The following is a 12,235-nucleotide window of genomic DNA, read 5'->3' as shown; positions in this document are numbered from 1 at the left end:
GATAAATAAATGCATGCGATGCAGAGGATCTGTCAGGGTGTGTGGACACAGAGGCATGAGGCGCTGAATGCAAAATCAATGCCACAGGTCCCACCTCTACTCCACTCAAACAGTTGTCTTGGTGTCCCCTTAAAGGAACACACCGATTTTCAACCAGCTTTTGTGTCATTACAAAATCAGTAGGATATCAGAAAACTGCAAACAGTCATTCTCATGCACAAACTGCATCAATAACTGACAAACTAAAGGAATGACTGCAAAACTGTTGAGTTTTCTGATGTATTATTCACCTTGTTCACCACGGCCACTTTTTCTCTCTTCCGCGTTACACGCAATTGTATTTGTTCTTCCGGTTCAGTGCTAGTTGGCGGCCAATTTCAAAACAAAATGTCATTATAATAATGAATGAAGTTTAGCAACATTCAGAATTAAGCTACACTGCGGCCAACTTCAGTTACATGTTCATAACGTTACTGCTGCGAGGAGCCGATGGCTGTACATTTAATGTTGGTTACAAAAGCACGTCGACAGTGTTTTCTCACTGCCAGTAAGCCTACAGTAGTGTTTGACAGATAGCTAGTCCGACCGCCGGTCAGCACAGCCCAGTCCTCGCTGCTCGTTAAATATTTCCAAATAGGCGTTATTCTGATAAACTTGTCACATATGTTACGTTCTCACCCGACAAATATTAAAACTTTAAAAAGTTTTTTTTTTTGTGCTTGAAAACAGCTTTTTGGCAAGTCTAAAAATGACTACGGTAGGCGTAATCGACTTCCGTGTCTAAAACCGGAAAGACGATTACAAAATGACGTCATGCAGAAGCGTCCTTGTATGGGCAAAGAATAAGGTGAATAGATTTTGATGATACAAAGCTGGTTGAAAGTCGACAGTGTTCCTTTAAGCACTTTACATGTTTTTTCACTTTGATGTGCATGCAAAACAGCAGATAATAGATTTTCTCTGGAACGGCTGATCTGCTCAAGTTTATTAGCACGGCAGGCAGTTTCCTTTGCTTTATGGAAACCAAAGGACACAAAAACCACCAGTATAATAAACAAGAGACAAAATAAACACCTTTTCCCAGAGATACAACTTGCTTCTGTATGAGAGTAGCGGCCGGGAAAGTCTGCAGAAGTAAGAGTGGAGGACAGACTTAGAGTTCATGTGCAGGGTCTCCACGGCTCTGGAAAGAGCTTGGAGGGGAAAAAAATAACTTGAAAGTTCTTGGATTTAGAGAGGTCCTTAAAAGTGTTTGAATTTAGCCTACTGGAATCTCTGGAGTTTGAACCTCCTGCACGTCATCTCAAAGTTGCTGGGCCGAGCTTGATACACGTTCTTCATATCTACAGTATCACCCTCTGCGCTGCTCTGAGTCATTGCTGGTCACCTTAGCACTGAAGAAATGCTGAGGATTTCAAGCTTGCTTTGAGTTTATCTTGAGTGTTAATGATTCATTCTGATGTGTAAACATGAATGGAAACACATTTGCATTAGAGGACTTACGAGAGTTGTATATGTGAACATCTCTGTGATTTATTGGCCTGTAATTTTGAAATAATTTGTCCTTGAAAAGTGCTTGAAATCTATCATTACAAAAGAGTGGCGACCCTGTGTGCAGGGAGTTCCCTAAGCAACCGGCCACCGGAGATTTCTCCACCTAGTGGCGTCTGTTCTACCGGCTGCTTTATACAGTAGATTGAATTTTTGGGCAGTTGAGGCATTAACTGCGCGAACCAGTAACAGACACAGATACACACACTAGAGATGCACGGATGAGCTTTTCTGCCATCCTAACCCGCGTACGTATGTATGAACCATCCGCCCGCCATAAATCCAAATGATTCCCTACCATTTATAGATCCACGCCCGCCGTGCACCCGACAGTTCACGCTATAAAGGAGCGAGTCTCGCATTGGGGAGACGAACTTGCTGCCGTCGGTGCGATCGCTGCAGTAAGTAACACTCGAGACAGCTGACAGACGGCTCCAACTTATAGAGTTGTATTCAAAGCATAGAAACGTTCTCACAGCGCCAACACAAACAAATGGAAACGAACCGCATGGAATTCGATCACAAGTGCAATCAATAATGAATGCGATGGCGGACTGCGCGCAGTTGACGAAGTCTGGAAGAAATGGAAAGCTTGTCGTACGCATCAGCTTTTAAAAACCCGCTGACAGGCGGAGGTCCTGCGCCCAAAACGTCCATTTACAGCACATATCGATCGATATTTTTGTAGAAGATTCCCCCGCATCACAGGACTGAACGGCACTGACGGCACAGAGCTGTCAGTCCTAGCTGAAGTGAAAGACATTCCCAGTGCAGATCAAGATGAGACAGCTGTCAGTATGAGTAGCGTTACGCCTTGTCAAAGTTACACCCAGACGCAACGCACACAGGGCTTAAGACAACACGGTGCACTAGTCATGAAATTCAGGTAGTTGTAACGTTGAGTTCTAAGTCTAAATTGAGCATTAGGGATGCTCAGAGAGAAGGCCAGGAGGGGAGGCCAAGTCTTGTCAGAGCCGTGGGATGCTTCAGTAATGAGCAGACCAAGACCAAGCTCTTTCTCCTCACTTTTAAGTGTGGTGAGGCTAGTGGGATTTTAGCATAGTTATAGGCAAACGTTTTAATGTGAAAATATTCCTCTAAAATGTGAACCCAATGGTGAATGAAACCTTTGGATATGTGTGGTTCAGCGATGTGTAAAGACAGAGCCCAATATTGATATTAGAGAGGGCTTTACACCACCGACACTCGCGTACCTCGATCTCTCTCTCGTTTTCAGTAATTATAATATCACAAGCAGGAGGAAATAACTGAGAGCATGACGGGTGATGATAACGTTAAGTCACGAGTTCTTTCCAAATGGCTCGAGGTGATTTTCTCGTTTAAGGTTACGTTACTAATTAACACTATTGAATCACAAACCTGCACAGTTACATAACGGTTGTTTTGTCAATCAAATGTATTTGGAAACTTGGGAGTACTGTAGCCTACCTCGTTGCATTCATAAAAATGAGGGCTATATCCAGTCGACATATCACGAGCACGTCAAGCAGCACGTCGCACAATCTCTGCTGCTGCTTGGTTCTCAGGATTTAAAGTGACGGTGACTTTAAATTAAACAAAAAAGTAGTCGGCTGGAAATGTTTTAATAAAAGGCAGCCGACGCTTATGGAAAACCCTGGACTTTGAGCGTAAATCTGAGGAATTCATGTTTTCTCACTCACTAAACTGCTCCAAAACGGACAGAAAACGGTGTTTCAGGCTGCTTCCTAAAAGTCTTCTGCTACTGAAGAATGATCAGTCTGCATGTCAGGGAAATGTGTTCTTCAAACTGAGCAGGTGTTAGGCAAGAGAACACACATACACGCACACACACACTTTTTCTACATTTTGTAACTCAGGAATATATTGGCTAGATAAAACTGTCTCTGTGCATCTCGGCTCATCGTCTCCCTGCAATCTCAATATTGAGCGAAAACACTGGATTGTTTGTTTTGGAGGTTTTTGCGTCACTTATCGTTTAGCCCCAGTTTCAGGGGTGCGATGATATCTGCACGTCGGGATTGGCCGATAATGGCTTTATCGGCATCGGCCCGAAACTAACATTTCTGCCCATGTGACCGGCCGAAAACTAAAAGAATATTCTAATATGAAAATGAATGTTCGATTTTATTATTTTATTGTATTTTTTTTTTTTGCATTTAAGACCTGGTTAAGAGGGCAACATAAAAACATACATCGTTTGCTTGGTTATTTAAAAACATTACAAAATTGTAGGCTACTACTGTTTTAATGCTGACTGAATAAAGTAGTTATATAAGCTCTCTGGTTGTATTGGTTTGCCTTGCCACAAACGCAAAAAAAGGGAAAACAAGCATTCAAATATATTCGAACTAATGTTTTGTAGAGGGAATATTCGAATATGATTTTTGCGCCAACTTTGACAGCCCTACATTGTAATGATGTCTGCATGTGCCAGTGTGCTATGGCTAATTCCACTACAGTAGAGACTGTACCGGCGTCGGATATCGGCAAAAAAGCCAATCTCATGCATCCCTAATTTCAGGTATATTTGGACTTGATTTCCAGCGAGAGCCTACTCTCTTCCTGCTTTGTGTTTAGTGTTGTAAAATGCACAATCCATGTGATTAAAAACATGGATGAGTGAGTGTCTGTCTACCTAAAGATGTCTAACCGTCATGTCCCCCTCTCTCTCTCTCTGTGTCTCTCTCACACAGCTTTCACGGCCGAACAGTACCAGCAGCATCAGGAGCAGCTGGCCCTGATGCAGAAACAGCAGCTGGAGCAGATCCAACAGCAAGCCAACCGCACCGCCACTGCCAACAGCACACAGGTCGGTCAGACAGACAGACACATAGGCAGGCAGACAGACAGACAGGTGTCAGTCCTGCTGTCAAAACTGGCCAGTCTGGCTTGTGCTTTTTTGTCTCTCTTTTGCTCCAACTCCCCTCTCCACTGTGCAGGGTTCCCACAGTCATGGTAAACCTGGAAAAGTCATGGTATTTCAAAATCTCGTTTTCCAGGCCTGGAAAAGTCATGGAATTAGTGGAATACTTGGAAGTTTTGGAAAACAAAAGGAATTCACCTATTTATTTTGGATCAGGATCAGGTGTCTCATACTCACTCCCTCTCTCTCTCCAGGGTCTGGTGTCTCAGACGTTGGACCAGGCCAGCGCTCAGTTTGCTGCCTCGGCCCTGGTCACCAGCGACCAGCTGCTGGCCCTCAAGACCAAGGATGAGCTGCTCCTGGGAGGAGGAATCAACGGTCTCCTCTCCTCCTCAGGTACCCCTCCACACCAGACACCCCCGCACCTCCCCCTTTTTATTTATTCATATATATATATATATATATATATGAATATATATTCATTCATTCTGAGTTTGTCAGGATTCTGCGAATAGTCAGAATGCTGAAATAGACTTCTGAGATTAAAGTCAGAATTCTGAAGGGGGGGGAAGTCAGCATTCTGATTTTAATGTCAGAATTCTGAGGGGATAAAGTCAGCTTACTGTTACATGTATGATATTACCGATGTACCGAAGTTTGAATATCTGGGGTCCCTAGATTTTTGTGGCGTCGAAGTCGGGTCACAAGCCAAAAAAGGTTGGGAACCCCTGGGGTACCAGAAAAATTAGAGAAAACACACGCACATCTCTTCTTGTAGGTGCTGAGTCCAAAGTGGTTAATTCATCAACGAATTAGGTCAGGCAGCAAACCTGCCTGACCTGACGAAGAGCCTGCAACGGCTCGAAACGTTGTCTTTTAAAATGCAAAATTAAACAAAACATTGGGAGCAAATCAGTGTCGCGAGTCTCTTTTAATCTTGATGAATTAACCCCTGGGGTACGCCAATCAGAGGCAGAGCCATACTCTGGGGTGTAAGGGGTGTCATTCCGCTACCATCCTGCATTTCGTGTCTGCAACTGTGAAGGAGCAATTGGGCAGCACAGTTATGGCTGAAATGCAGATTATTTTGCTTAATATTTTGGTCATGATTAGTCACAATTACTAGTCTCGACTTCGAGTGGCATACTTTATTTTACTGTCCTTTTGAAATCTGGTTTCAGCTATTGTCAACTACAGTCGGCATCCTAAATTAAATTTTTCGTTACTGACAATTAAATTAAATATGCCATTCTACAATCATCAATTGTGGCACCTAAAATTGCGATATACAAGTTATTCATTACTTGTACAGCACAGCCTTAACTAGTGCATATCATTTATTTAAAAAGATATTTCATGCAAGCAGATCACTTCAACTCAGAGCACATTGAATTCAAAGTGCATTTCACACACAAATATGACCATGCACACAATCACAGCAAACATAAAGGATTACAGTTCTAAACCAACGATGGAGCGGCGAGCACAGATACAGGCACAGTACAAAACAAGCAACAGCAAGTTACCTACTACTACTACTACTACTACTACTTTTGACGATAGAATAAAGATGAAATTAAAGTTGCATTTCTACTTGAATATTAATTATAATCCTATCACTGCTCCTATCTTTAAAGGCATACTATGCAGGAATTGTCTGTTGCTGCAGTCAAAGTTGGCCCCTCCTTCCCGGCTCCACAAGTGGGGAGGAGGGGCCTGCATTGTTTTGAATGTAGTCTGCTGTGCAGACACACCGGCAGCAGCGCGCTATAGACTGAATAAGTGTTGTTTGCAGTAACATCCGGGTCGACAACGCCTGCCTCACGTACATACAGTTGAATGGAACGGAGCAAAAGGGGGCAGGGAACAACTGAGATAAAGAGAAAATGGTTCAGTCTAAAACGCAGGTTTGATGCTTTCATATATCATTAATTAACAACACGTTCACTAATGTTAGTTTAGAGACCTAATTTACCTGTTGGGCCACAGAATCAAAACAATTACAACTTGAGTTCACCCAGAACTAGCAGGTAGCCCGACTGGCGGTGCGATGGCACGTTGAAGAGATTTGGTTGAAATAAACAAACAAGTTTGTGATATCTCCACAATTCCAATCAATGGGCAGGCGTCTACCCGGAAGTGACTTTTGTTGTTAACGCGGCGTCACACCCCATGTGCTTCTACTGCCTAAAGGCTGCTGCCCCTAGACAGTCCCTAGACCACCAAAACTATAAGAGAATCCAGGCAGAGGGCAGGGTCTGTGCAGATAAACACACCGCCACACACTTCTAGTGGGTCATAAGTGATATTTGAGAGGGATTATTATTATTATTATTATTAATGCTGCATATAGTATGCCTTAAAGGGATAGTCCACATGTTTTAAACCCTAGCCCTATTACCAATGATGATGTAGAGTTCTTTCTCCGCACAATACATGCTGTTCCTCATAGTTGGTAGCTCTTGAAAGTTGGGAAGAAACAAATGCAAGGTCAATGGGGTCACGTTCCTGTATATGTACAAGCAGACTGAGGCTCAGTAAAATGTCATCCACAGTGTGCACACGCACACGCACACACACACACACACACACACACACACACACACAGTGCACACACACACTCAGTGAGCTTCAGTCAGCTTGTACATACAAGAGCGTGACACCATTGACTTTGCGTTCGTTTTTGCCCAACTTCCCAAAGCTACTATGCTATTGTACTATTACCAATCAACATCATGATTGGTAAGTAGCTAATAGGGCTAGACTTAAAAAAAAATTGAACTATCCCTTTAAGTTACAAATTGAAGCGGTATATTTCTTCAAAGAATGGTTGATAACCTATATATAATAACCTTCCATCTCCACATCTCAACCCCGTCACCAAACCTTCCCATCACCCCCCTCTCCCTCCAGGTGTCTACAAGAGCTGTCACCTCCCGAGCACAGCGTCCCCGGCCCCGCCCGCCCCTAGCCCCGCCTTCCGCCACCCCGGCAGCACCAGTACCAACAACGGCACAGCCCGGCCCGCCCACAGCGCCCCCCCTCACACAGCGCCCCCTCAGGTCCTGCTGGGGAACAGCAGCCTGCGTCTGGGCCTTCCCCCCGCCAAGCGCCAAGCCCACGCCCCCCGCACCGCCGTGTCCACGTCCGCCTTAAAGCTCGCCGCCGCTACCGCCAACTGTCACAAACCCAAGGTCACCGCGGCCTCCGCATCACCGCTCGACATAGTGCCCAGGTGAGACCACAGCCTCCGCATCACCGCTCGACATAGTGCCCAGGTGAGAGTGGAGGGGGAAGGGGGGAAGTGGTTAATTAGTCCCAGTGCGATCCTGTGCACAGTATATCAATCCTGTAGTGTGAAACTGGCTTGTAATGTGTCAACCAATTACGTTATTAAGTTAACCAAGTAACATTTCCTGTGTACCCGTCGAAGCTTGAATGAAAGCAGTTCAGATTCTGGTGCACGACAGGAAACTTCACCTTTTTGTCCACTGGTCTTGGTGGTTTCCAAAGAATAAATAAATACCGTAAATTCCGGACTATAAGGCGCACCGGTGTATAAGCCGCACCTGCAAAGTTGACTGTTTTTTACATATATAAGCCGCACCGGACTATAAGCCGCGGGTGTTTTAATGTTTTTTTTTTTTTTTTTTTTTTTTTTTTTTTTTTGTGTTTTAATGTTTAATTACCATATGTAAGGGTTCATGCACAGAGGGGATTGTCGGGAAAGAGATGGCTGTTTGAGGAAGCTCCCATTTATTAACATTTCAACAAAACAACATAACACAACACCACCTGTGTTGTTTTTTACAGTGCACACAGTGTCCGCGGTGTGGTGAAAAGAGGGCAAGAGAGGAAATTAAAACAGAAGTGGATTTATAGTTAGAAAGAGTGCTAAAAAAGAGAGATTTTTTTTTTTTTTGAAAAAATCCATAGATAAGCCGCACCGTTATATAAGCCGCAGGGGCCAAAAAAGGCCAAAAAACGGGAAAAAAGCCGCGGCTTATAGTCCGGAATTTACGGTAGATGAATATCTCCCCAAAGTTTCTCCACTGTCCAGATGGTTAACTTAGCCGCATGTTGTTAGAAAGTTGACATTATTCTCATGTGGTGACACGGCAGGCTCACGAAGCCACTACAAAATACAAAATGAAGACCAACAGCAAAACATCTACTGTGAGTGAGCAAGTTTAACATTAAACTTTAAAACTACTCGCACAGTACCGGATTCCCTTAACAAAATGGCAGTGAAAACTGGTGAAGACTGCTGCCCAAATCCACTTACTGTATTGCAGACTCTGATTTTCAGATTTGAACAAATGTACCCAACAGGTATATTTATGTGGTGACGTTGGGATTCTTTAGCGTTTCACATCTTTGTGTGCGGTGGCCTGCAGAAACCCTTCACACGTCGCTGCTGCACATTGTTGGTAATGAGCCAAAGAAGGTTGAAAATGAGTTTTGCAGGTATTCTGCGTAGTACATCATGGTGAATAATTATTTTCTTAAAACAAAGGGTAGAACTATTTTTTTTATGGTGTAGGTGGAATGCCACTATAGAAATACAACGTTGTGGAATGTTTAAAGCCATTTTTCTCATGTTTTACTTTTAGACACATAACGGATGAAAATATTCTGGCAATATGGGGTGCTGAATGCTAATTTGATATATAATTGCTTGGTTTCTCGCAATAGATCTTGATATATCGGCTATTTTGGCATAAGTATCAGCCTATTAATACCGTAAAACGAAGTCACAAAAAAGTATATATATATATATACGGTAGTTAAATATTCGTATTGAACAACAACAATCTGATTCGACTGAAAGAATTTAGTATTTATATATATATATATATATATATATACACACACCTTGGCAGATGCTGTAGTGTAGAGAGACATACATGGAGGATTAGGACCACACGTGAAAAGTATTCGTTGAGTTCTGAGATTAATCTTCTGGGAATTCAGAATTCCAAGATTAATCTCAGACCTCAAATAAATCATTCCCTAATCCCCTTCCATAGGGAAGCGTTGGCGAGTGATCGTGTTGGTTGGTGAAAGTGCTGTGGCTGCTGATGTCTCTTAACTGTCTCTTGTCTTCTTGTCCTCAGGGAGAATCATGATCAAGACAAGCCAGCACTGAACAGTCTATCAGAGAACACAGTGGCCATGGAAGTTACGTAGCCCTCCTGCATGCCGCATGGAGGAAGCCCACCTCCTTTTTTTTTTTTTTTTTTTTTTTTTACTTTTTAGGTGCTATGCATCGTCTGTAAGAGTCGTTAATGCAAGCGGCGGCAGAATGCGCACGGCAACGCTGTGTTTCCATGGCAACTGTTTTGGGACTTAATTGCAATGCTCGTCTCGTACAATGTTTTTATTTTTTCTCCCCGATTTCCCTATTTGTTACTGTTAATAAGAGATCAACTCTGTAAATTATGAATATGGCAATTATATGTACAGTACTACCCTCCCCCCCTCCGCAAACTCCTCCCCCTCCCCACCCTTCTTGTATATAACATTACTTGAATACAGAATTGTTCATTTGTGATGTTTTGCACTCGGGATATAAAAAAAAAAATCTGATTTAAAAAGAGAAAACGACAAACTGCAACTGGTGCGAGCGTGAGGTGTGCGAGTTGTACCGCAGAAAAATGTCTGTCATCACGTGCATGGTGCGGAACCTGCTGTTTGATCTATTTATTGTGCCGTGTTTACAAAGGTTTGTTTCGTTCCGTTCATCTGTTTTCTGTTCGTTTTCCGTTTTTGGTTCTTTGTACACTGTACCCCCCCTCACTGGTTCCCGTGCCGTAGTCAATGTTTAGCTTAGATATAAATGTCTCTCTCTCTGTATTTTTTTGTATGTTGTGAACATGGCGGTGGGGCGTCGTCCTCCTGACATGCCTTCAGGTGCAGGACGAGGAGGACGAGAAGAAAGGTGTGAATTTGTTTGTAGGCATCAGTTTGTCAGTGGGTTAATCGGTTTCTGCAAAGGTTTCTTCCAGACATTAATAAATTATTCCTGAGACAAGTAACAAAAAAAAATGGGGATGAAGGCTTTCCCAGAAGACCTTGCTGCTTCTGACTTATCTAAGCACTATACTGTTTTGTTTCATTAATTGATGCTGCTTTTTGTATGATTTGCGCCCGCGGGCCTAATTAACTTTTTTTTTCTAAAAGATAATCCCCCTCCCCAACACACATTTCCCACTCTTCCTCACTTTTGTGAAAGAATTATTTTTGTATCTTATTTTGTGTGTGTGTGTATTCCTCATCGAAAGACTTCATTCTTTTGTTACTTGTTGATCTAAAAGAAACGAATCTATAAGGGAGAGAAATGCAGTAACTGTTGGACATAACATTTTATCATTCCAGTTTCTACGTAATACAAGGACAATAATGAATTAAGTGAAAAACGGATCGGTTTTCTCTGCTTTTAGAATACTCCAGAAGGCTGCGAGGCCATGAACCACAAGTTATCGGGTGCCTTCCTTTGGAAAAAAAACAAAACCATATATATATAAAAAAAAAAATATGAGCTCTCTTCTGTGAAGAGATTGGTACTGAACAAGGCTACTTGTAGTTTCTCTTTGTCTGTACCACAATCCCAATGCCCATTCCAATGGCCGAGTTGATTCATGAGTTTTGTTTGTTTTTGTAGACCACCCCCCCACCCCCTCTTCACATGAAACATGGGAAAGACAAAGAATCCTCTTGAATTCTCACAAAATGAAATAAAAATCCAGGGCATTATGTGTTTTGACCAGCATGTCTCATTTTTGTTGTCTCCGTCTTTTAATGTGTCCATGAAGGTGTCCAGGGAAAGGGAGGGAAATGACCAGCGGACCCCAGGCAAATGGAGAGCCAAAGATACGCCCACATCCGGTTTAGGCATACGCACCAGAGCCATTCGTCCGCCATTCTTTTTTCTGTCTACATTTCGTAAAATGCTTGCTTGGTCAAACCAACCGATTCAGCTTTATTTGGAATCACGAGAGACAAAGTAACATTTCACTCAGACCAAAACAAAAATCTTAACATTTTGGAAGTGTTGTGGGCCGACTCAATCAAGCATCTGTGATGAGGCATCCTGACCTCTAATAACCCCAATTCCCTCTCCCAGCCAAGCCCAGTGTCTACATGAAGAGATAAGAGATTGCTTATATTATCCTGTACAGCTGTTTAAAAAAAAAATCAACATTTGAGGTGTTACTACAATGTGAATGGGGGCATTTTAATCACTTTATTTGTATAGCACCTCTCTAAAAACAATGGTTACATGCTTTACATGCAGTAGAACACAAATACCTAAACAGACAGTGATGTGAAAGTAGCATAGCCTACTTGAAATAAAAATAAATTGAATAAAAAGTAATACAAGACATACAAAGATTACAGCTAGAAAATAGTTACAACTAAAACAGAATTTTACATAAAAAGTGTGTAGCCACATCAATACCCAGACAATATAATATATAGCTAACTTGTCCCCAAAAGAGACAGTAACTAAAGTAAGTAATAAAACAATCATAATTACAACATTAAAATTAAAATTTGTTGGTTTGGACACACTTGACTGAGTAGCCTCCTCTTTTTCATTATCTTAAAGCCATTTAGCAGTAAAGGCTTCTTCTTAAATTCTTGGATTTAGTTTTTTAATATAAATAGTGAAATCGATCCTATGTATGATTTAACCCCCCAGAAAGCCATCAAGGCAAAGGGTGGCTACAGTAAAGCATCTCAAATATACAATATGTTATTTTTGACTTTTTTTGGTCAGTGCATCATTCCATTTGTGTTATTTCATAGTTTGAT

At 42.2% G+C, this 12,235-nt stretch overlaps 1 protein-coding gene across 4 annotated transcripts in view; it reads left to right on the top strand.

Moving 5' to 3' along the window:
- Nucleotides 1-11,164, top strand: part of LOC310791807 (enhancer of polycomb homolog 1-like) — a 43,598-nt gene extending 32,434 nt beyond the window's left edge. For 2 of the 4 annotated variants that reach the window (XM_083653480.1, XM_083653478.1), the window contains exons 11-14: nucleotides 4,248-4,363; nucleotides 4,672-4,813; nucleotides 7,331-7,652; nucleotides 9,535-11,164. In XM_083653480.1, the coding sequence (XP_083509606.1) occupies nucleotides 4,248-4,363; nucleotides 4,672-4,813; nucleotides 7,331-7,652; nucleotides 9,535-9,607 (653 nt within the window). In that variant the 3' untranslated portion in view covers nucleotides 9,608-11,164. Of the gene's footprint in view, nucleotides 1-4,247; nucleotides 4,364-4,671; nucleotides 4,814-7,330; nucleotides 7,696-9,534 lie in introns of all 4 variants that reach the window. The other 2 variants (XM_083653479.1, XM_083653481.1) reach the window with 2 other exon arrangements.
- The last annotated feature ends 1,071 nt before the right edge of the window (nucleotides 11,165-12,235 follow it).

The sequence above is a fragment of the Poromitra crassiceps genome (assembly GCF_964638095.1).
Source record: "Poromitra crassiceps genome assembly, chromosome: 17".
NCBI lineage: Eukaryota > Metazoa > Chordata > Actinopteri > Beryciformes > Melamphaidae > Poromitra > Poromitra crassiceps.
This window is presented reverse-complemented; position numbering and strand designations above follow the sequence as displayed.